Source organism: Microtus oregoni, unplaced genomic scaffold (genome assembly GCF_018167655.1).
Source record: "Microtus oregoni isolate MIOR12 unplaced genomic scaffold, Mior012 000015F_ref0000493, whole genome shotgun sequence".
Lineage (NCBI taxonomy): Eukaryota > Metazoa > Chordata > Mammalia > Rodentia > Cricetidae > Microtus > Microtus oregoni.
This window is the reverse complement of record NW_024543074.1, coordinates 20,598,513-20,623,309: the sequence shown is the minus strand read 5'-3', so window position 1 is coordinate 20,623,309 and position 24,797 is coordinate 20,598,513. Positions and strand designations below refer to the sequence as shown.

Genomic DNA, 24,797 nt, shown 5'->3' with positions numbered 1-24,797 from the left:
AAAGCCTATGCAAAACTTGATCAGTGGAAACCTAGAAAACCGTGGTACATGTGATACTCAATCTGTGTTTTAAAGATTTATTTAGTTTTTGAAAAAATATTTATTTATTATGGATACAATATTCTGTTTACATATATGCCTGCAGGCTAGAAGAGGACACCAGACCTCATTACAGATGGTTGTGAGCCACCATGTGGTTGCTGGGAATCGAACTCGGGTCCTTTAGAAGAGCACGCTGAGCCATCTCTCCAGCCCCCAGATTTACTTAGTTTTGCTGGGCAGTGATGACGCACGCTTTTAATCCCAGTATTAATCCCATCACTTGGGAGGCAGAGGCAGGCAGATTTCTGTGAGTTCGAGGCCACCCTGCTCTACAAAGCAAGTTCCAGGACAGCCACGATAGTTACATAGAGAAACCCTGTTTCAAAAAACCAAAAAGAAAAAAAGAATTATTGTTCAAGTCTGGCGCTCTGGCTATTATTAGAGAAAGTTTCCAGGGCTGGAGAGATGGCTCAGCAGTTAAGAGCACAGACTGTTCTTCCAGAGGACCTGAGTTCAATTCCCAGCAACCACATGGTGGCTCACAACCATCTGTAATGAGATCCGGTGCCCTCTTCTAGCCTGCAGGCATACATGGAGGCAGAATGTTGTATACATAATAAATAAATAAAATATTTTTTTTAAAAAGTTTCCTTTATTAATATCTTAAATTCTTGGGGTGACATTTTGGTAGGTGAAATTGATCAGCTATTTCATAGGTAACCCTAGTACTTAGGTGGCTGAGACTGGAGGATTATGAGTTCCAGGCCACTTTGAGCTGCATAGAGCAACCTTGTCTTAAAAATAAAGGGGTCTGGCTGGAGAGATGGCTCAGTGGTTAAGAGCACTGCCTCGTCTTCCAAAGGTCCTGAGTTCAATTCCCAGCAACCACATGGTGGCTCACAACCATCTGTAATGAGGTCTGGTGCCCTCTTCTGGCCTGCAGGCATACACACAGAATATTGTATACATAATAAATAAATAAATATTTAAAAATAAATAAATAAAGGGGTCATGGTGGTATGCACCTGTAATTCCAGCACTCAGGAGGCAGTGGGAGGAGGATCACTACAAGTCTGAAGTCAGTCTGGTTTACATATCAAGTTCTTGGCCAGCCAGGGCTTCATATTGAGTTGAGACCTTATCTTAAAAAGTTTAAAAAAAAAAGGCCGGGCGGTGTTGTTGGTGGTGGCACACATTTTAAATCCCAGCATTCGGGAGGCAGAGGTAGGCGGATCTCTGTGAGTTTGAGGCCAGCCTGGTCTACAAGAGCTAGTTCCAGGACTGGCCCCAAAGCTACAGAGAAACCCTGTCTCGGAAAAAAAAAAAAAAAAAAAAAAAAAGTTAAAAAAAAAGTAATGACAACATTTCAGGTGGCAAATTGGGTAGAAGTAAACACTTGTGGGAGAAGACAAAATCAATAGCTATTTTAGCTGAATGAACGTCTTGAATAGTTGTGTAGAGGGCACAGGTCCTTGTGCTCAGAGATAAGCACTAGGGAAACCTGAATGTTTAAACAGGCAGCGTTGTCTCCTTAGCAGAGGGAACATACACCTGTTTTCCACCCAGAAATCTGGGAAGTCGTTAAAAGCCTGGTGATCTGTGCTATCTGTAGGCCACGTGAACCTTTCTTCCCTAGATAGACCTCAACAGAACCCATCCCATGTCCTTTACAATAGCCTAGTGAGCTCTGTGCTACCTGTAGGGCCAGGCCACTATGGACTCCCACAATTTTATGTTAACTTTCATCATTCTTCCTACACCCTTATATTGAACACCATCCCAGTGAAGAGAATGCATCTTAAAGAGGCCGTCTGTACTTACGAGTTTCAATGTAAACATGTTTTAAGTTTAATTGCACACACAGGATTGAGTTAATTACCATCAGAAAACTTCCTTCCAAAATCATGCTGTGCTTAAATATGCCTAAAATAAACTGTCCAGTGCCAGACTCCAGACTCTAGAAGTGTGTACCAACACCAGTTCCTGAGTCACGTTGAACTGGATTTTTCTTGTCTCATTTGGATTGTTGCTACTCTGCTGGCTCTGGGGTTTGCAGAGACCCCCAAAAGATGAATCGAGTAGGAAGATGTGTTGTGATGCACCCCTCCGTGTCTTGGGCAGAGTTCTTGGAGCATACCTGAGCCTTGACCACTCTTGAGCGGAAGGGTGCAGGTGTGTGGAGGTCAGAGGGTGACTTGAGGGAGTTATTGCCTTCTTTCCATCACGTGGGTTTTGCGGATGGAACTCAAGTCCTCAGGCCTGCCAGCAAGTGTTTTTATCTGTTGAGTCATCTTTTAGGCCCTGAAGTTGTTATCTAAAGAGACCAAAAGAGAAATTCCGAGTAAATCCCCGAAGGACTGTATGGAGGTTAGGACCCGAGAGCCAAGAACACAAATACTCCATAATACCTGGGAACTATCGGGATTTCTTTATCTTGTACTGTATTAGTGAGCCAGTATTCAGACACTGACTCATGAGAATAATCAGAACAGACCTTATCTACTTCCTTCATTTTACAACGAAGAAAACAAAATTCAGACATGATTTGACCTTGAATTCTCTATTTCACGTAATTAAAATTGCTCCCCAGCTATTTCGTGAAGCACAGAACAATATTCACTACTTCTGCTATATTCCACCCTGCTCCAGGTCCAATTCTTGGTGATCATCGCACAAACCTAAAACTAAATTGTACAGAATGGCTCCTTGCGAGCAGCGTGTTAAAACTAACGTGGCTAGAAAAGCATTCAGACAGTGAATGAAGTAGATTCCTCCATTCGTTTCCCCGTGGGATGAGGTGATGTCTGAGGTCTGTCGTCAATTACCTCTTGGTTTCCTCTTCAATTTTTTGCAGACAGGATCACGTCTGACCTAGGGACACATAACTTTAGCCAGCTTCCCCGACAGGTTCTAAGAAGCCAGGCGGGCTCTTAACTGCCTTAACTACACGAGGCGGAAACGTGCTACCCAGGTCACTGGCCGACCTCCGACCTCTGCCCACCCCTGAGCGAGGTCCACTGTGGGCCGCTCAGGTTGAGCCCTGGGCGCGGCGCTGAAGCCAGCGCGTCCGCGGTCCGCCCCGCCCACCCTCTCCGGAGCCACGCCTCCACTCCGCGCAAGCCGCGGGTCGGCCCTCGGTGCTTGCGTGCGCGGGGCGGGGCGCGGAGGGAGACATCCGGCTGGTCGGCGAGCGGCCGGGGCGGGGGTGCGCGCGCGCACCAAGGCTTCCTCGCCCTGCGTGCGCGTGCGCGGCCGAGGCCCGCCGCGGCACTGTGCGGTTCCGGCGTCGGGGCCCGGCATGGCGGGGGTCGGGGCCAGGTCGGGCCGGACCCGGACCTAAATGCCTCTACTTCTCTCCGCGCTGTTGGTCTTGCTGCTGGTTGCGCTTAGCGCACTCTTCCTAGGCCGGTGAGGGGCTTCCAGCCACAACGGTGGTGGTGGTGGGGTGACCGGACGAGGAAGAGGGTTTGGAGGAGGCGCAGGCTGGTCGGGAGCAGTAGGCGGGGTGGGGGTGGGGGGCTGGGAGCGGGAGGGGGCGCTCAGCCCAGACTGCGGTGACGGAAGGCGAGGTGAGGGCGTCGGGAGAGGGGGCGCAGAGGCATCGGGCGGGGCCCGGAGCTCTGCAGAGGTCAGGAACTGAGTAGGTGTGTGTGAGGAAGGGGCCTCCCTCGGTGGTCTCCTTTTCTGCTCCTTTCGCCCCCAACGTCCTCTTCCCAGATTGCGAAGGGCACCTGCAGCCCCGCCCTGGAGAGAGGTCAGGAGGACTGGCTGTCTAGGGAAAAGCGGTTATTTGAGTTGTCCCGAGTGTGACCTCTGCCTTTTTGCAAACGTCGGCAGGGTGGGGACGCGGAGAGAGACCCTCTAGGGAGTCTGTGATGACGTGTTTCTTCACTTTGACCGCTTTTGAGGACCTCTTTTTACTTTGGGTTCCTAATGATTTGAGGATTTTTGTTTATTTATTTTTATTTTTTGTTTTGTTTTGTTTTGTTTCCTGTCTTGTAGGGTGAGTTTAGTTTGTCTGGTTTCGTTTGAATTTAGGGACCCGTGGCCCTAATTATTGTGGCTAAAAGTATGTGACAGAGAAGTGCTTTAGGAAAATCGGAAAGTTCCCAAGAAAAATCCGGCTTCGGGATATCACCTATTTGCAAGGATTTTCTAGAACCAAACAGGAAAGAGGGTCTTAAAATTAAACTGATTTTTATCCAGGTGGCTTGTGGTCCGGTTGGCCACCAGGTGGTGTCAGCGGAAGTTGCAGGCAGAACTAAAGATTGGCTCATTCCGATTTTTCTGGATCCAAAATGTCAGTCTTAAGTTTCAGCAGCACCAGCATACGGTGGTGAGTTCTGGGAATGCCGTGTGTGTGTATGCGCGTGTGTGCGTGTGTGTGTTTTGTTGTTGTTGTTGTGGGGGGCAAGTGGTAGATCTAGTTAAATTTCAAACTTTAGCCTCCTTCACAGGTAGTTTTCCTAGTTAACTCCACCATTATTTCTTTCTTAAGAGGATCCTAGGAGCTACTTGGAGGATTGATGCAATTGATGCTAGTTGTTTTAAGGGCCAGAACTGGAAGTGGACGCCTGAAATCCTTGCTATTCAAGAGGCTGAGGCAAGAGGATTCTAATTCAAGGCCTGCCTGGACAACTTAGTGAGGGCTTGCCTCAAAATTAAAAGGAGCTGGAAATGGTTCAGTGGTAGAGCCTGGCCGGCATAAACTGGATCCTGTTTAGTATCTAGCACCAAACAAAATAAAATGATAAAATGGTACAGAGAGCCCAGGGTTCAGAAGAAACAGGAGAAAGATAACAGGAAACAGCAAACTTACTGTTCTGATTAAGAGAGGAAATAGGGTGGCAGCTTACCCATAAATGAGAACTACTAAGCAAATTCAACTGGCATCGTCATGAGGAGCAAGAAACCCAGTGCTGGTCAGAGACATCAGTGAAAGCCACTGGGTATTGTTAGTGGGAGGGCTGATAGAACTTCCTCTCCTGTGACTCAGGCCCTTTACTGCTTTATAAAGCTACCCATCATTGCCTTCCTAGTGGCCAACATACACAGCTTTCTTTCATATTGTTTTAGGAAATTGACAACTTGTGGATTTCCAGAAAACTCCTTAGCTATGATCTGCCGTGAGTGCCACACGTCCTTACTCCTTTCTGCCCTTGGGGAATATTTTTGAGGTTGAGCTTTAATAGTGAAATTATTCTGCAGAGACATCTTAATCAAGGTGGGAGGGAGGTTCTTGCTGGAGTCTCCTATTAGTCCAAGTGTTGTTTTGTGAGACACACTGAAAACAGCTGGAGATTTCCTCTGTTATTTGAGCTATACAGGGACTGGAGGGATGTGAGGGAGGAGAGGAGACTGCTCGGAAAGGGGTGGAACCAATGATAATGAGGCTTCTCTTCTGGGCAGACACTATGTGGCATTGTGCTTTGGAGAAGTACGCATCAGAACAGACCTCCAGAAGGTTTCTAGCTTGTCTGCTCCATTCTCTCAGAACACGGAGGTGGAGCAGAAGGAGCTGTCCCTTAGCCCATCCTTGTTGAAGATCTTCTGCCAAGTGAGTCTAATTCTTTTTTAAAATTAAGCATATTTATTATTTTGTGTATGTTCATGCCTGTGTAGTGATTGAATAGGCTAGCAGATAGTGTTGGATCCTGTGGAGGTGGAGTTATAGTTGTGGGCTGCTGTGTGGGCTTTGGGATTTGAACCTGAGTTCTCAGGAGAGGTGAGCCATCTCTCTGGCCCTGCTCCTCTATTCTCAGCTGTATTCCAGGAATGGTTGGTTGGCTTTGGACCATTTGGGGGAAAGGAGGAATGACGTCCTTACAGTAATGCTGCTTGTCCCGTTCCTTCAGCTATTCTCCATTCATGTCGATGCCATAAACATCATGGTTCTCAAGGTGGCCACCTCCGAGTCCTTGTGGCACATCCAGATCAGCAAAAGCAGATTCCTTTTGGACAGTGATGGGAAAGGGTAAGTGGTGGGGAGAGGAGGGTCTGGTAGTGTCCTTGCCAACAGATGGATGAGAGATAATTAAGCTCTCGTGAGGAAAGGGGTCAAGAGGTTTTTATTTTGTGCCTGTGAGACAGTTTGAGCGTACAGTCCTGGGTGTCTTAGAACTCCTTATGTAGACTAGGCTGTCCTTGAACTCACAGAAACTTCCCTGCCTTTGCTGCTTACATGCTGGGATTGAAGAGCCACCACCCTTGGACTAAATGGGATTTTTTTTTTTCTTTCCCAGTCTAATCTGTCAGATGAACCTATCAAAGATCAATAGCAAAATCTTGAAGAGTGGTCAGCTGGTGAGTGTCATGGTCACTCTGATATTTCATTTCTTCTTGACCATAAGATATAAAAGAGTTTAGTATGCTTGTGTTCTGGATTCTCTAACCACATAGCTCTGTTTGTTTCGGGGAGACTGTTTTGTCATGTATAGCTTTGGCTGGTCTGGTATGTAGCCCAGGCTGGATTAGAACTCATGGTGAGCCTCTTATCTCAGTCTCTTTGAGTACTAGGATTATTGGTGTGTATCACCACGCTGGCTTCAGACCATTCCAATTTGACCTAAAACTTCAAAACTCCCTACACAGGAGGATACATGCCTGGTAGAACTGTCACTGGCCCTGGACCTGTGTCTACAGGTGGACATCAGCAGTTGGCACCTGAGGGCTATCACTATGGATGTATGGACGCTTCATGCTGAGCTCCATGAAGGTCTCTTTCATAGTCAACTACTGTGTCAGACCCCAGGCCGGAAATCCAAGTCTGTTTCTTGTTCAGGTAAAGTTCCAGTCTTTGAGTTTCCTGCCTACCTTATCCTCGGGGATTATTTTGCAAGTAGAAAAAACAGTGTTTTCACCAATTGTTCAGGTGTGAGTCATCAGACACCATGACCTTTGATTCATAGGTAGGTAGAGGAAATAAAGCATTTCCTTGTTGAGTCAAAAAACTAACATTCCGTGGTTACTTGCCATGAGTTAGACCTGTACTGTGTGTTTTATGTACACTTTCACTGCATTTTCTGCGTTTTACAAATAAGGAAACAGCCCAAGAACAGTTAGCTAGGTAACCTGGCTGAGGTTTTATAGTTAGTAAAAATGAATGTCAGTTATTTGACACTCAAGTTCATATTCTTTCCATTATTCCCCAGACTGTTTATGCTTTTAGAGTCTGGGGAAGAAAGTACCCAGGTCTGTGATGTTATTGACCTTGTGTCCTCTTAAGTATTTGCTTAGCTGATCTTTTTATCTGCCTTTGTGTTTGAGGATTTGACCAAAGAGGTCAGGGCTGAGAGGATTTGAGAATGTTAAGGATTGATGGTTCTCATGTATTTTACTCATCCCTGTTTCCAGATTTGACAGAGGACTTTGCTGAACCAACTCTGCCTGGCCTATACCTTCTCCAGCAGCTGCCAGACCAAGTCAAGGTGAAGATGGAGAACACAAGTGTGGTGTTGTCTATGAATAGTCAGAAGAGGTGAGGTCTCATCTGTGACGGGGGGGTGGGGGGTGGAGGGGGTGGGGGGGTGATAATGTACGTTGTCTGCGGAGAGGAAGGAGGGAGGGGTGGCATTCCAGGTTTCTCTGATGTGGACTGTATCTCTGGTCCAGGCACCTGACTTGGACACTGAAGCTGCTGCATTTCCTGTACCACCGTGATGAGGATCAGTTGCCCCTTCGAAGCTTCACGGCCAACTATGATATGGCACAGATGAGCACTGAACTCCTACTAGAAGGTTCTTGGAAGGGTTTCTGTTTTTAAGAGAAGGGAGGACCAGCATTCTCTGTTAATCCTTGCATGATTCCATAGTTTAATATCACTATAATTGGGGAGGGAAGGAGGGACCATAGTGAGAGAAAATAACCCCTACCTCACAGTTTTGGTGACAGTTTATTCATCTCCTTGCCTCTGGCTTCTTACAGATGGGTTGCTGCTGTCCCAGAGTCGCCAGCGGATTGTCTGCCTCAACTCCCTCAAGGCTAATGTCCAGGTGTGCTACTCATACTACCAAGAATCTTTCTCTGCTCTCTCCACATTGTTGTGTTATGAATTATGGGAGTAAAACCTTGGGGTCTTCTCATTTCCAGGTAACTACCATTGACCTCTCAGCTTCTCTTGTTTTGAACACATGTATCATTCATTACCGACACCAGGAATTCTCTCACTGGCTGCTTATGTTAGCATTGGAGACCCAAGGAGCTAGCTTACCTGATCTTAAACAAAGGAAAAAACGGTGAGTTGTTTTTGGTTTTTTAAGACAGGGTTTTGCTGTGTAGCTTTGGCTGTTCTCACTCTGAAGACCAGTTTGGCCTCACTCACAAAGAACCTCCTGCCTTTACCTCCCTTGTTCTGGGATTAAAGACATGTGTCACCATTGCCCTGCAAAAAAGGTGAATTTTAAGTCACCTTCTTATTAGGTAGATTCTTTTTATCCAAAGTGGTATCTTGTGTTAAATACATATTGGATTGTCTGAGTTCCTTAAATCTTAGTTTCAGAAGCAAACCTGTTTTATATATCTTCCTGTGGGATTATACCCTTTGTTGGTAAGAGAATGTCATTTTTATGTTTTCATTCTGAGTGTCCAGCACAGTGCCTTATTTATATAAGACAAACATTTCTTGAAGTGGACTAAAGTGATAAACAGTGTCTCATCTGCCTTGGATTGCAAGGGGTGGTGTCAGATATACAGGACTGTTTTGTTTGTGTAGTCTTGGCATTGTTCTGCACAGAGGAAGTGATTTGTATGTGATCTTGTTATTAGGGTGAATCATGCAATGTTGCTGATATTGACTATATTTGACTACGAATGTGTGAATTTCATCTTGTTTAACTTCATGTTTTTCTGGGGTTCCTTCAGATTACCAATGGGAAGAGTAGCAATCTGACAAACTTAGCCTTTTACTTTCTAGTTGTTGCCAGTCCTAAGATTCACAACAAAATCTAATTGTCAGCAACTTTGAGCATTCTCTTCATTGATAAGAAGCTGCAATTATTGTGATGTTGTTCTTATCCCTGTGTAGAACCTTCCCTCAGATCCTGGCTCCCATTATCTTCAGCACCTCTGTCTCCAATGTCAGTATTTCCATTCAGCTTGGAGACACACCACCTTTTGCTTTGGGGTTCAATTCCATCTCCCTGGGTAAGGCTCAGAGATGGGAAGGGAACAAGGATTTGCTCTTTGGTTACAACTCTGCCTATTTCCTTTCTGTGGTAGCTTAATGGACTATCTTTTTACCACCTGTTTCAGATTACCAGCACCTTCGACCACAGAGTATCCATCAGCGGGCTGTCCTAACTGTGGATCACCTCTGCTGGCGAGTAGGCAGTGAGTCCCACATTCAGAGGGCACCACATCCACCTAATATGCATGTTTGGGGTGAAGCACTTGTCTTGGACTCCTTCACACTACAGGTAGGTGGGCGTGTGTGGTAAATAGGGGCCCACAGAGCTCCCTCCCCCTGACATGCTTCTGAGTGCTGATCGTGCTCTTGGTGTGGACGATGCACACCAAGGTATTCTAACTCTGCATCTGCATGGTTTCAGTAGGTTTCCTGTCTTTTCCAGGGTAGCTACAACCAGCCCCTGGGTTTGTCCAGCACCCAGTCCAATACTCTCTTTCTTGACTGTACTATTCGAGGACTTCAGGTTGAAATATCAGACATCTGTGCCCAGTGTCTGTCTCGAATACTATCCTTACTGATTCCACAATCTGAAAAGTCAGCTGTATCTAGGAAATCTTCACTTGGGGAATCTGTGACCTTACTCTGGAAGGTGGACTTGAAGGTGGAAGACATGAACCTGTTCACTCTTTCTGCACTGGTTGGTAAGTGGAACAGGAAGTTGGCTGAAGTAGGCCTCATGTAAACTCAGCAGATTATACTGGCTCAGTCAGCTTCTTCTCATTTAAGGAAGCCGTTTATCTGGAAAGTTTCCATGTTAGAGGCATGACACGTTAGAAAGGTTTGAATAACAGGCTTTGTGCTGCTGCTTAGTAGCTATTGCTGGGAAGTATTAAAAAGACAGAGATGGAGAGAATTTAGCCTCGATGTGGTCAAGAGAATGAGACCAACATAGGGTTTCTTTGATTTTTTTTTTTTCTTGAGACATGATCTTGTTAAATAGTCCAGGGTACCCTCCAGTTCAACCTAACAAAAGATTCTAGGTGTGTCTGGCTCCTACATATTTTTTTTTAAAGATTTATTTATTTATTATGTATTCAGTGTTCTGCCTGCATGTACATCTGCAGTTCAGAAGAGGGCACCAGATCTCATTACAGATGGTTGTGAGCCATCATGTGGTTGCTGGGAATTGAACTCAGGACCTCTGGAAGAACAGCCAGTGCTCTTAACCATTGAGCCATCTCTCCAGCCCCTCTTTTTATTTTCTTGTATGTAGTTCTGGGGAGTAAATGATAAACGGGTAATTTCTTGACAATAGAAAACTTGGATTTTGCCACATCTAAAGTTTCCCTAAAATATTAGGAATCTTTTAAAGGAAGCATGGGGACTAAAGACAGTAAAGGGAGGAGAAAGGAAGGACAGGTTGTCATTTCAGAACTTGGGATGCAGGTTGTCTTGGTTTCTCTGTCAGGTGCTTCGGAGGTCCGACTGGACACACTGACTGTCTTGGGCAGTGCTGAGACCTCCACTGTGGGGATTCAAGGGCTCGTGCTTGCACTTGTAAAGTCAGTCACAGAGAAGATGCAGCCCTGCTGCAAGGCACCTGACATCCCCACGCCAGTGCTCGGCCTCTCCATGCTCTCCCTCACCTACCACAGCAGCGTCCGTTCCCTAGAGGTAATGCTTGGGGCTCAGGCCAGATGTGGTCTTCCTACCCCTTAAAACCTTCTTCAGTCTTTGTGATTCATGTTGTGAAACTCAGAGAAAGTGGCAGCTGGTGTGCATCTTTGCAATTTAAATGTTTTGCTACATTATTAAAAATACATGCAAAATACAGGGAGAATATTTGAACTTCAGTATTTCCAGCTGCAGTAATTACATTTGTGACTATCATGTTGTAGCCATACTCATTTTAGCCTCCCTACCCCAAGCTCTGGTGTTATTTTAAAGGAGATACCAGCTACATCATTTTATTATAATTATTTCAAGGTGTATATATAAGAAATAGTGGACGTTTGAAAAATTGGGAATTGGTTCAGCAGATAAGAATGCTTGCTGTACATCATAGAGGACTTGAATTCAAATTCTTAGTACCCATATAAAAGCCAGGCCTAAGCCCTAGCATTGAAGGATGGAGACAGATGAATCATGAAAGCTCACAGACCTCATGTGTAAAAGTACTGGCTACACAGAGGGACCTTATAACAAAAACTTAGTGGGGCTGGAGAGATGGCTCAGTGACTAAGAGCACTTACTGTTTGATGGAAACACTCAGCTCCTTAGAAGGCTAGTAGGGTTCTGAAGATGGAAGCTTTCCAGTGTCTTTCTCCATAGAGTATCAGGTGGGAATGGGGTCTTCCTGGGAGGAGAGAGGCATAGCGCTCACTTGCCTTGGAAACTGAGGAGGTTGCTTTTCAGAGACTGAACCTAAGAGAACGTCTGTGTCTTTGATATTTCAATTTCTCTATCCCTTGAGCTATCAGAACTAACTTTGTCTTTCAGGATGACAAGGGCATACATTCATAAGTCAGTTGCTGTGTTAAACTGCGTGGCCAACTTCTTCTGATCTGTAGGCACACATGCAGGCAGAACACTATATACATAATAAATAAATAAATCTTAGAAAAATGTGAATAAAACACATGAGCCACCAGCTTTAAAAAAAACAAAACACAAAAACTGTGTGGCCAGTACTTTTACACTGTGTTTTAGGAATCAAGTCATTCAGTCTGTCGATGAAACATTTCAAGTGGCACTTGTTTCTAGACAGTGTTCTATGAATGGTAACGTATGAATGGAAACAAAGACAAGTGTCTGTGTATATTAGATGTAGTATGGTAAGTAACCAAAGAAAACATATGACCCTACTTCCAAAGCGTTTTAGCATCTAGTGAAGAAAGATCAAAAGTCTAAGTGCTCATAAGTATGAGAATAAATGGCAACTCTTTTTTTTTTTTTTTTTTGGTTTTTTGAGACAGGGTTTCTCTGTGGTTTTGGAGCCTGTCCTGGAACTAGCTCTTGTAGACCAGGCTGGTTTCAAACTCACAGAGATCCACCTGCCTCTGCCTCCCAAGTGCTGGGATTAAAGGCGTGCGCCACCACCGCCCGACTTAAATGGCAACTCTTAATACCATCTTAGTACTAACAGGAACCAAGCAAGGCAGTAATTAATGTGATTTCTTAGGAACGGCTTGGGGTTGGATATAATTCTTGAACCAGGTAGGCATGTGTAATAATCCCTGTTACTTCTGTTGTTCAGAGACATAGTGATTGACAGATTGTTTTCTTACACCCTAAAGATTCAGTGTGGTGCAGGACTGACTTTACTCTGGAGCCCCCCAGATCACATGTACCTGTACCAGCATGTCTTGTCCACTCTACAATGCCGAGACTTGTTACGAGCTACTGTCTTTCCTGAGATTGTTCAATCCCATGAACTAGAGACTCCACAGTCCAGTCCTGAGCCAGAAGACCATCTCCCCGAGCCATCCCCACCAAGGCGGCTAAACCTGACCCTGGAGGTGAGCACAGCCAAACTGACAGCTTTCGTTGCTGAGGACAAGTTCATTACCCTGGCTGCAGAGAACGTGTCACTGAATCGGCATGGAGGCTCACTGCAGGCTTACTGCCCAGAGTTGGCTGCTGGCTTTGATGGCAATAGCATATTCAACTTCAAAGAGGTGGAGGTGCAGCTACTACCCGAGCTGGAAGAGATGATCCTCCACAGGAACCCCTTCCCTGTACTGCAGACCCTCCGGAATCGGGTTTGGCTCTTTTCTCTTGGATCAGTCTCAGTGGAGTTTCCTTATCAGTATGACTTCTCTCGAACTTTGGATGAGGCTGTGGGAGTTCAGAAATGGCTGAAGGGGCTACATCGAGGGACACATGCTTGGACTTCTCCAGGCCCTGCCCCACTCCCACCTGATCTACTCCTAAAGGTTCAGCACTTTTCTTGGGTTTTCCTGGATGATGTCTTTGAGGTGAAGCTTCATGATAACTATGAACTGATGAAAGATGAAAGTAAGGAGAGCGCCAAAAGGCTGCAGTTGCTGGATGCCAAAGTGGCTGCCCTGCGGAAGCAGCATGGAGAGTTGTTGCCAGCTCGAAAAATTGAGGAGCTCTATGCCTCTTTGGAACGCAAAAACATTGAAATCTACATCCAGCGCTCTCGTCGTCTCTATGGCAACACGCCCATGCGCCGTGCACTGCTCACTTGGAGCCTGGCAGGGCTAGAGCTGGTAGCTCTGGCAGATTCATCCTTCCATGGACCTGAACGTGTGATAGAGCAGGTTCGAGAGCTTGACCCTGGCAGCCCTTTTCCTGCTGAAGGAATAGACCTTGTCATTCAGTGGTGTCGTATGCTCAAGTGCAGTGTCAAAACTTTTCTGGGTGAGTGGACCCTGGTGTTTATCCTGTGTGTGCTAGGAAGCCCTCTGAGTGATTACAAAGAGCTAGATTGTATAGGAAATTGTAGTTGGATTGGGGTGGGTGGGCTCTGCTTCCCTTTCTTTGATCCTAATTTTCACCCTGAAACTCCTCAGCTGACATCATAGGGCCATGAGCACAGCCATCTTTAAGGTTATTGTGGCTCTTGAATTTCATGCTCTCTCTGCCTCTCACCTCTGCTTCATGGTCTCTAGGTCTTAGGTTTGCTGCTGCTTCTTTTTTAAGATTTATTTATTGTGCCGGGCGGTGGTGGCGCACACCTTTAATCCCAGCACTTGGGAGGCAGAGGTAGGCGGATCTCTGTGAGTTCGAGGCCAGCCTGGTCTACAAGAGCTAGTTCCAGGACAGGAACCAAAAGCTACGGAGAAACCCTGTCTCGAAAAATCAAAAAAAAAAAAAAAAAAAAAAAAAAAGAGCTAGTTCCAGGACAGGCTCCAAAACCACAGAGAAACCCTGTCTCGAAAAACCAAAAAAAGAAAAAAGAAAGATAAGAAAGATTTATTTATTGTGTATACAATGTTCTGCGCACCAGGTCTCATTTACAGATGGGTGTGAGCCATCTTGTAGTTGCTGGGAATTGAACTCAGGACCTCTGGAAAAGAGTAGTTGGTGCTCTTAACCTCTGAGCCGTCTCTCCAGCCCCTTAGCTTTTTTTCTTAATTGCCAGCCCTTGTTCTCTTAATTAATTATAGATGGGCAAAAAGAACAATAAGAGGAAAAAAACGTGAAAGTGAATAATCAGTGTGTATCTGCTTTCTAATAATAGTTCGGATCAGAGACTATCCACGGTACCTGTTTGAGATCCGGGACTGGCGGCTCATGGGTCGACTTGCGGGCACTGAGCAGAGTGGCCAGCCTTGCTCCCGTCGACGTCAAATCCTGCATTTGGGGCTTCCCTGGGGTAACGTGGCAGTAGAGAGGAACATGCCCCCACTCAAGTTCTACCATGACTTCCACTGTGAGTAAAGGAGGCAGTGGTTTGGCTGAGGGGTATTTGCGGGCCTCTGATGGAAGATAAGCTTTGGAGCAAAGGAGGAACAGAGAGCTGTTTTGTAGCAAGCTGAAGCCTGTATTCCTCCTCTACCCTAGCGGAAATCTTCCAGTATACAGTGGTCTGGGGCCCATGCTGGGATCCAGCCTGGACACTGATTGGTCAATGTATGGACCTCTTGACCAAGCCCTCAGCTGACCCCAGCCCACCTTTGCCCTGGTGGGATAAGAGTCGTCTTCTGTTCCATGGGGACTGGCATATGGATATTGAACAAGCAAACCTGCATCAGCTAGCCACTGAGGTGAGGGGCTCCACGGAGTCATTTCCTTATTAGGATAGTGTAGTTGTGGCCTGTACAGCCATGTGGGGCACAGAGAGAAAGGTCCTGGTTTGGGAGGCAGTTCGCTTAACCACAGCTCACTTTGTTCTTTGGGATGGGGGGGTCGTTACAGGATCCATACAATACAACTGAAAACATGCACTGGGAATGGAACCACCTTTCTTTTCATTGGAAACCTGGTCAGTTTGTGTTCAAAGGGGACCTGGATGTCAACGTAAGAACAGCCTCTAAGTGAGTGGAGTAAAGAGTGGGGCCTTAACTAGGTGGGGGAGTCAGGGTGGAGGGAGAGGGGAAGAACCAAGGGAAGCAAGAGACCAAGTCACTGAGGGCTGGGGCTCCGTTGTGAGGCAGGTATGACGACTGCTGCTTCCTTCACCTGCCTGACCTCTGCATGACACTGGACCTGCAGTGGCTGTGCCATGGGAACCCTCATGATCATCACAGTGTCACTCTGAGGGCCCCAGAGTTCCTGCCTGAGGTACCCTTGGGCCAGCTCCATGACTCCTACCGGGCCTTCCGCTCTGAGAACCTCAATCTCTCCATCAAGATGGATTTGACTCGCCATAGTGGGAGTGAGACTTGGGCCTGGGACAATGGGGAGGATGGGCTTGGGATACTGACTACTTTCGATTGAAAAAAGGATAGAAGGACAGAGCAGAATTTAGGTTGTGCCTTTTGTTTGTAGGAGGATCAGTGCCTTTTGAGATTGCTATTAAAACCGTAAATTATGTTGCTTAAGAGTAATGGATAGTCTCAAAGTTGTGTAGTCTGGGAAGTTAAAGATAGAAGTGCTGTCTGCATCAGTGTATGGTGAAGGTCCATTCCTCTTATGGCAGTGCCTTCTTGCTATGTCCTCAAATGGTAGAAAGAGCAGTAAAGTCCTTTGGGTCTCTTGACCCAGCTGTCAGCTGACCCAGACCACCCTTTGTCGTTAGTATCATTCAGAAGGTCTCTGTCCTCGATACCAGTCAGTTTTCCTCATCAGTTCTATCACCTTGGTGTTTAGAGTCGGGGAGGGGGACAAACACAAACATTTACACCATAGCCATAGGTGAAAGAAAGAGCGTAGACCTTGAAAGAAGAGGTGCTGGGATACTGATGTGAGGAGGCTGTTTGTGTTTTCTGATCTCTAAAACTTGAAGCTGGAAAAGTACTTCCTCACCTCTGTTTCAACCACAGCTTGGATATGCCTATACTTTCTTTTACAGCAATATCCCAGCCCCGAATTCTGCTGTATAGTAGTACCCTGCGTTGGATGCAAAATTTCTGGGCAACTTGGACTAGCGTAACAAGGCCTATCTGTAGAGGGAAACTCTTTAATAACTTGAAGCCCAGCAAGAAGAAACTTGGCCAACACTACAAACAGCTTTCCTGTACTGCACTCTTTCCCCAGCTACAGGTTAGACTCTGACCTCTAACATTTAGCTGGGTTCCCCTTTCTTAGTTTCCTTGTTTTCTAACATATTTACTCATCCCTTTGATATCCATTCTTCAGTTCTTTGTTCTTGATACCAGGTACATTATTGGGCCTCATTTGCCCAGCAACGGGGCATCCAGATTGAGTGCAGTCAGGGCCACGTCTTCGCTCGGGGCACTCAGCGGCTTATACCTCAAGGTCAGGCCAGAGTTTCTCTTCCTCCTAGTCTGTTCCTTCATTCTCCTCTTCTCTGATGACTCACATCCTTCATGCCATCCTACATGGACTGTATGCTTCTTTTCTCAGCTGGCACAGTGATGCGGCGCCTCATTTCCGAGTGGAGTGTGACCCAGATGGTGAGTGACTTAAGTCAGGTGACTGTGCACCTGATGGCTTCACCTACTGAAGAGAATGCTGACCACTGCCTTGATCCCTTGATAACCAAGACCCACCTACTGAGCCTGTCTTCCCTTACATACCAACGGCACAGCAATCGCACCACTGAAGAGGTACTGTTTGACACTCTTTTTTTACATCAGTTATATTAGTAGGCGTTGCAGTTTAAGTGAGCAAAATAGACTACTGGTGTCTTATTTATTTTTTGAGACAGGGTTTCTCCGTAGCTTTTGGTTCCTGTCCTGGACCTAGCTCTTGTAGACCAGGCTGGCCTCGAACTCACAGAGATCCGCCTGCCTCTGCCTTCTGGGATTAAAGGCGTGCGCCACCACCGCCCAGCAACTACTGGTGTCTTAAATAACAGAAATTTCTAGTGGTTTCGGAGACTTGAGAGGTCCAATAATAGAGTGTCAGTCATGGCTCTTGCTGTCATCTGGGCCCTACCCTCCTTCATGTCCTGATTTACTCTTGATTATCTCCTGACTCCAAGTATGATCACATTGGCGGTGAGAGGTAATTTCTGGTAAAGTTCCTAACCATAGCATGTGTGTCTTTCTGATACAGTTACTTGGTGTAGTTGTGTCAGCTTCTCTTCTTCTTTTTAAGATTGCTTATTGGGTGAGTAGGCGTGTTGGGGTATGGATGTGTGGGCGTGTATGCATGCAGGTCAGAGGACAACTAGTGTGGGTGATTTTCCCCTCCCACCATATTAGTCCAGGAGACCCAACTCAAGGCCTCAGGTTTGGTGGCTGCACCTTTACCCACAGACTCATCTCACCAGCTTTAAAAAATTTATCTTTATTACATTTATTGTGTGTGTCTCCTTAGGTCTTCAGGCTTGGCGGCAAGATCTTTTTATTTTTTTTGCTTTTTTGAGACAGGGTTTCTCTGTGGCTTTGGAGCCTACCCTGGAACTAGCTCTGTAGACCAGGCTGGTCTCGAACTCACAGAGATCCGCCTGCCTCTGCCACCCGAGTGCTGGGATTAAAGGTGTGCGCCACCATCGCCCGGCGGGTGGCAAGATCTTTTTAAGTGCTGAGCCATATCACTGGCCCCTTGCTGCTATGGCTTTTTTTCCCTTCAAACCCAAGCTTGATTTGAATTTTCTGTCCTTCACCACTGCCTTAAGTGTTTGCAAAGCCTTGAGTTCAAACCCCAGCACAACCATTCCCCCCATAAAGAAAATCTCTTTATTTCTCCCTCTAACAAGTCTCTTGGTCTTCATGAAATAAAGTAAAAGTTTTTAACATTTCATGTAGTGCTGGCTTTCTCCGTCTCTCCCAATTATGGACAGCTTTTGAAATTACCAGATTCATTAAAAATGCATTAGGTATAGTTAGGAGTAAAGTAATGTACAGACTGAGACCACTTAATATTTCTTTCTTCAGGGTCTTCTCATCTCTTCTCCCAGAGCCACCCTGGTTTAACAAGTCTGTCTCCGCAGTTTTTTGCCCAGGAGTAGTGGTGGTATGTCTGTGTAATCCTGGTGTCCTTTGCCCTTTCCTCAGGAGCTCTCTACTCGAGATGGTGACCCTGCCTTTCATACACATCAGCTGTACTTGGTAGACCTACGGATTTCCTGGACGACCACCAACAGGGACATTGCCTTTGGCTTATACGATGGCTACAAAAAGGCAGCTGTACTCAAACGTAATCTCTCTACTGAGGCCCTGAAAGGTTTGAAGATTGATCCCCAGATGTCAGCCAAAAAGCCAAAACGTGGTATTCCACCTAATGCCCAAGTCTCACCTCACGTCAGCTCTCCTAGCTTCAGTGGACGGCCTGATAAGGGATCATCAGGAGGTAGGCCGGAGCAGATAATGCTCGGGTTTAGGGTTAGAACATGAACATGGGCTTAGAAAAGGTTTTATGAAACTAGCATTTTTATATGTTTGCCCATCTTAGGTTTATAAAGCTTCCTCATAAAGAGAAAGCATCAGAAATCTGACCCTGTGTCCAGGAAGAGATCAGCTAGTATTGGGGTCAAAAGAGCAAGTTCCAGGACAGTCAGGGCTACACAGAGAAACCCTGTTGCAAGAAACAAAAAAAAAAATTGTTTCCTTCCTTCCTTCCTTCCTTCCTTCCTTTCTTCCTTTCTTTCTTTCTTATTTATTTATTTAGGCAGGGTTTCTCTGTGTAACAGCTCTGACTGTGCTCTTTTTCTAATTTTTATTTTTTATTTTTTTTTAATATTTATTTATTTATTATGTATACAATATTCTGTGTGTATGTCTGAAGGCCAGAAGAGGGCACCGGACCTCATTACAGATGGTTGTGAGCCACCATGTGGTTGCTGGGAATTAAACTCAGGACCTTTGGAAGAGCAGGCAATGCTCTTAACCTCTGAGCCATCTCTCCAGCCCCTTTTTCTAATTTTTAATGTTGAACATTGAGCTCAAGACTTTGTGTATTCTAGGCAAATACTAACACCATATCCACAGTTTTGTATCGTTTTGATCTAATTATTTTGTTCAGGCAACAAAAATTTAAGTACTTAGTTGGCATAAAACTGAAACACAGCTGAGTGGTGGTGGTGGACGCCTTTAATCCCAGCCCTCGGGGAGCAGAGGGCAGGCGGATCTCTGTGAATTCGAGGCCACCCTGGTCCACAGAATGAGTTCTAGGACAGGATCCAAAGCTACAGAGAAACCTGTCTCAAAGGGAAAAAAACGGAACTGAAGCAGTATTAAGTTCTTTATCTGCTGAGCCATCTCTCCGTCACCCTGGGAAAAAATTTAAAAGATAAGACTTGGGCAAGAAATGTGTGGGTGAGCCTGAGAACAAGGTGAAAAGTGATAAATGCCACAAGAAGAATTCAAAGACTAGGGACATTACATGACAGGGCATGCAGTCAGGCAGGGGTTTATTGAGGCAGTATCATTTGAGCCTAATTTTAAGATATGGCGTGATTGGAATGTGTGGGAATGGGAAAGGGGGCAGTCAGTGAGTAGGAATGGCATTGGGAGAGGGTGCTGTGTTCAAAGGAGAGTGAACAGTTTTCTCTGACATGGTACCAAATGGAATGAGAAAATGGGTTAAAAAGAAAACACAGAGATCATTTGGGGACCTTCCTCACAGGTCCTTCTTCATTAGGGACAGTGAAACACTGAAGGTCTTTGACTAGACTGATAGATTTTGGCTGTTAGGAAGGTAACTGTAGCAATGGTGTGTGTGAGAGGGCTGTATGTGGACAAGCAGTTGAGGAAACTATTACAATATGTCAACAGGAGGCAGCAAGGACTGAAGGAGGCAGAGCAGCTGGAATGGTTGTGATAGATGGAATGCTGCTGTGTACATAGACATGGCTGCTGGAAGAAGTTAAAGTGAAAAAAGAAGCTTGGTGTACAGCACTGTAGAGGCAGGGACATTAGTCTCAGCTCGAGGGCCAGCCTTGTCTACATATATTCCAGGATGGTCAGGGCCACATAATAAATAGAGAAACTGTCTCAAGCAAAACAAGTAGGAGTTAAAGAAGTGGCTTAGTGATTAAGAGCACTGGTTGCTCTTTTAGAGGATCCAAATTCAGTTTCCAGCCCTTAGGGTGGTAGCCTGCAACTCCAGTTCCAAGGAATCTAATGTCCTCTGGCTTCTTTAGATACTGTGTATGTCTGATGCACAGGCATACACATTGAGGCAAAACACATATACTTAAAATAAAAATCTTTTTTTAAAGGGCAGGTGGTATAGCTGGGCAGTAGTCACATTCACCTTTAAATCCACCACTTGGGAGACAGAGGCAACTGAATCTCTGAATTCGAGGTCAGCCTGGTCTAAGAGTGAGTTCCAGGACAGCCAAGGCTATTACACGGTAAAACCCTGTCTCAAAAAAAAAAAAAAGAAAAAAGAAAAGGAAAAAGTGGGTGGGTAGTGATGCCTAAAGTTTGTGGCTATTGATCTGTGGGCACATTGGTAACTGTGATATCAGAAATAGAAGAGTCATAGACTGAAGAGCTTTAGACATGCTGAACCTGTGGCAGTGGTAGGATATCTAGGCAAGTCTGACATCTGGAAATGAGTCTAAGGCTTTAAGCTAGAGATAAGAGTTTCTGAACATTTCTTCACAGAGCTAAAACTTAATGCCAAAAAGATGATAGTAGTGGTCTGGAGAGATGGCTCAGAGGTTAAGAGCATCACCTGCTCTTCCAGAGGTACTGAGTTCAATTTCCAGCAACCACATGGTGGCTCGCAACCATTTGTAATAAGGTCTGGTGCCCTCTTCTGGCCTGCAGTCATACACACAGAATATTGTATACGTAATAAATAAATAAATAAGTAAATATTTTAAAAAAAGATGATAGTAGTTGCTATTGTGTAGTAGACACTCAGCAAAAACGTTATTTCATTAAGTCGTCACAAGAGCTTTATGAGATAGTTGCTGTTAATTTACAGATAAGGAAACTGAGTCACAAAGAGTATAAGCAAGCTGCCCAAAGTCACAATTGAATAGTTGTTAGAGAGATAGGAACTTGACCACAGGCAGGCTAGTCTAATTCTGACACTACTCCTAACCATAATACTCTGTTAGACAAACTTACTAAGAGAAAGGAGGGGACATGCCAGGGTCTCAGGAGATACTTCGAAGACCTTCGGGAGAAGTAGCCAAGCTAGAATATGTTACCACTGCTGACAAGGGAGTAGGAGGGAATAGTCATAACCAAGTATGTGAAAAGGAGAAAAGCGGGGACTGGAGAAATGGCTCAGCAGTTTAGAGCACTTGCTGCTTTTACAGAGGACCTGGGTTCAATTCCTACCACTGTCATGGTCGGGCCCTTAGGAAAAAAACTAGTGCCATTTAAACTGGTGGGGTTTTTTGTTTTGTTTTTGTTTTTTGTTTTTCAAAACAGGGTTCCTCAGTAGCTTTGGAGTCTTAGAACTAGCTCTATAGGACCAAACTGGCCTCGAACTCAAGAGATCTGCCTGCCTCTGCCTCCCGAGTGCTAGGATTAAATGCGTGCACCACCACTGCCCGGCTAAACTGGTGTTTCTATTTCTATTGGAAATCTTTTATTAACATTGATCGGGGAACTAAGAAACTTTTACTATTTTGGATTGAGGGTGGGGTAGAGTGAACTGGACTGGTGTTCCGGGTTGAAAGATATATCTCAGCCCTTACCTAGATAGGAATTAATGGAAGATCAGTGTGGCCCTGAATATGTTCTCTTTCCCTTTGAGATGGTTACCTTTCCCCACTTCTTTCCCAGGTGCTTACATGTTACAGAAGCTGATTGAAGAGACAGATAGGTTTGTAGTATTCACAGAAGAGGAGTCCGGTATGAGTGACCAGTTGTGTGGCATTGCTGCCTGTCAGACAGATGACATATACAACCGAAACTGCCTTATTGAGCTGGTTAACTGCCAGGTACGTTTTCTTTATAGGATGCCAAAAAAAGGCTAGATCCCAATCATATTGTTTGCTTTGCACCAGTTAAAAAAATATTTTTTAAAGATAGAATTTTTTTAAAGATCTCTCTTTTTTTTGTTTTTGTTTTTTTGAGACAGGGTTTCTCTGTAGTTTTGGAGCCTGTCCTGGAACCAGCTCTTGTAGACCAGGCTGGTCTCGAACTCACAAAGATCTGCCTGCCTCTGCCTCCCGAGTGCTGGGATTAAAGGCTTGCGCCACCACCGCCCAGCTTTTTTTAAAGATCTTTGACTCCAGCACGTGGGAGGCAGAACCTGGTAGATCTCTGAATTTGAGGACAATATAGTGAGACATTGTCTCAAAATAATTAAAATAAACAAAACAATAAAATAGGATCCCACTGTATAGCTCAGACTGGCCTCAAACTTGACCATCTTGTCTTGGTTTTTTGAATGCAGAAGTTATGAGTGTGCTTCTCCACATCTAAACTGAAGAAGGGTGGATAGACCTCAGATTTGTTCCGTTAGTTTGGTTGGTTGGTTGTTGTTTTTTTGGTTTGGTTTGGTTTGGTATTTTGAGACAGGGTTTCTCTGTAGCTTTGGAGCCTGTCCTGGAATTCACTCTTGTAGACCAGACTAGCCTTCAGCTCGCAGAGATTCACCTGCCTCTGCCTCCCGAGTGCTGTGATTAAAGGCATGCACCACCACTGCCCGACCTGTTTGTTTTTCAAGACAGGGTTTCTCTGTGTAACAGCTCTGGCTGTCCTGAAACTCATTTTGTAGACAAGGCTGGCCTCAAACTCAAAGAGATCTGCCTGCCTCTTCCCCCCAAGGGCTAGGATTAAAGGCGTGCACTACTATGCCCAGTAGATTTGTCCCTTTCTTCAGGTATCCTAAGTAATCATTTCCGAGTATAAAACCCAGTGACATTCACTCTGTAAACCTGAGTCAGTCAGATAAAGTAACCTGAAGATCCTTCTTGTCTTCCTTCTTGTATAAGACTCTGCTTTTCTCTTTGACAGATGGTCCTCCGTGGAGCAGAGACAGAAGGCTGTGTCATTGTGTCAGCTGCCAAAGCCCAGTTGCTGCAGTGCCAACACCATCCAGCTTGGTATGGTGACACACTAAAACAAAAGACATCCTGGACTTGCCTGTTAGATGGCATGCAGTATTTTGCCACCACTGAAAGCAGTCCTACTGAACAGGATGGCCGACAGCTCTGGCTAGAGGTCAGTCAGCACGGGTGGGAAGGCCATTATGTCTCTACTTAAGTCCCTTTTACTAGAACCACTGGGAGATTCTTCACAGTACTTACCTTCTGCTTAGTAGAAAAAGGAAGCTGTTGACCCCCTTGACTGTGAGCAGCCTCTGTGGCATAGGAACACAGTGCTTTTCTCTCCTCGGGTACTCTAATGTCTTATATACCAGCTGTAGAGTAAACGGACAGAAACGTTTTTTTTTTTTGAAAAACTTTTATTCTTTGATGCGTTACATTCCAATCATAGTTTCCCATGTTTGCAGTCTTCATAGTCCTTCTCTCCCTTAGATCACTTCCTCCTGTTTCCCTTTGGAAAACCAAACCAAACCAGGCCTCACAGGGATATCCACCAAACATGGCACATGGCTGTAGGCAGGCTTTTTGTCAGGACCACCAGTTCCCGAATAAATGCACAGAGGCTTACTATTAATTACTATTAGTTGTAATGCTTGGTCGATGGCTCAGGCTTGTTACTAGCTCTTTTTTTTTTTTTTTTTTTTTTTGGTTTTTCGAGACAGGGTTTCTCTGTGGTTTTGGAGCCTGTTCTGGAACTAGCTCTTGTAGACCAGGCTGGTCTCGAACTCACAGAGATCCGCCTGCCTCTGCCTCCTGAGTGCTGGGATTAAAGGCGTGCGCCACCACTGCCCGGTACTAGCTAACTCTTTTTTTTTTTTTTTAACTCATATTTTTTATCTACCCTCTGCCACATGGCAGTGCCTTCTTTCAACACGGCACGTTTGTCTTGCTTTGAGACTCCTGAGAGACTCTGCCCTTCTTCCTCCCATCATCCTCTCAGTTTGGCTCTCCTGCCTGAACTCTACCCTCCCAGCTATTGGCTTTTTTATTAACCATTGAAAGTAATACATATTTACAGTGTACACAGTTTCTTCCACAGCACATGGCCTATCAAGATACAATAAGACTAGACACAAACCCTCATCACAACTGGATGTGGTAACCTTGTAGGAGGGAAGGGGTCCCAGAGCAGGCAAATAGTCAGAGATACTCCCCCACAACACACAAACACCCCACACACACACTTTTAGGAGTCCCGTAGGACCACCAAACTACACAATCATAAGGTATATGTAGAAGACCTAGCTTGGACCTAGCTTAGACCCTACAGGTCTGTGTTTGTCACTTTAGTTTTTGTGAATCTCTATGAATCCTGCTTAAGTGATTCTGTGGGCCATGTCCTTGTGCCTTCTGACTCCTATAATCCTTCTTCCCCCCAGCACCACCTAGTGTTTAGCTGTGGGAACTTCTAAGTTTTTAGTCCCTCTTAATGTCACACTAACAGGCAATTAAGAAAATAGACAGTAGGCCTGAAAACTTTGTTTTGTGTGTTTGAAACAAGTCTTGCTATGTAGTCTTGAATGGTCTCAAACTCTGTGTAGCCTAGGTGACCTCCAACTGGAGATCATTTTG

At 45.3% G+C, this 24,797-nt stretch overlaps 1 protein-coding gene across 1 annotated transcript in view; it reads left to right on the top strand.

Annotated features, from left to right (window-relative positions):
- The first annotated feature begins 3,281 nt into the window (after positions 1-3,281).
- Kiaa0100 (KIAA0100 ortholog) overlaps positions 3,282-24,797 on the top strand; it is a 33,293-nt gene continuing 11,777 nt past the window's right edge. Inside the window, exons 1-26 of the mRNA XM_041664262.1 lie at positions 3,282-3,450; positions 4,249-4,378; positions 5,119-5,168; positions 5,452-5,599; positions 5,898-6,016; positions 6,285-6,345; positions 6,634-6,823; positions 7,396-7,519; positions 7,654-7,778; positions 7,966-8,033; positions 8,131-8,276; positions 9,065-9,183; positions 9,292-9,455; positions 9,609-9,867; positions 10,635-10,840; positions 12,463-13,552; positions 14,376-14,567; positions 14,699-14,901; positions 15,053-15,171; positions 15,292-15,512; positions 16,149-16,339; positions 16,456-16,555; positions 16,664-16,866; positions 18,262-18,556; positions 21,955-22,112; positions 23,134-23,340. Coding sequence (XP_041520196.1) covers positions 3,383-3,450; positions 4,249-4,378; positions 5,119-5,168; positions 5,452-5,599; positions 5,898-6,016; positions 6,285-6,345; positions 6,634-6,823; positions 7,396-7,519; positions 7,654-7,778; positions 7,966-8,033; positions 8,131-8,276; positions 9,065-9,183; positions 9,292-9,455; positions 9,609-9,867; positions 10,635-10,840; positions 12,463-13,552; positions 14,376-14,567; positions 14,699-14,901; positions 15,053-15,171; positions 15,292-15,512; positions 16,149-16,339; positions 16,456-16,555; positions 16,664-16,866; positions 18,262-18,556; positions 21,955-22,112; positions 23,134-23,340 — 4,956 coding nt within the window. The 5' untranslated portion in view covers positions 3,282-3,382. The remainder of the gene's footprint in view (positions 3,451-4,248; positions 4,379-5,118; positions 5,169-5,451; positions 5,600-5,897; positions 6,017-6,284; positions 6,346-6,633; positions 6,824-7,395; positions 7,520-7,653; positions 7,779-7,965; positions 8,034-8,130; positions 8,277-9,064; positions 9,184-9,291; positions 9,456-9,608; positions 9,868-10,634; positions 10,841-12,462; positions 13,553-14,375; positions 14,568-14,698; positions 14,902-15,052; positions 15,172-15,291; positions 15,513-16,148; positions 16,340-16,455; positions 16,556-16,663; positions 16,867-18,261; positions 18,557-21,954; positions 22,113-23,133; positions 23,341-24,797) is intronic.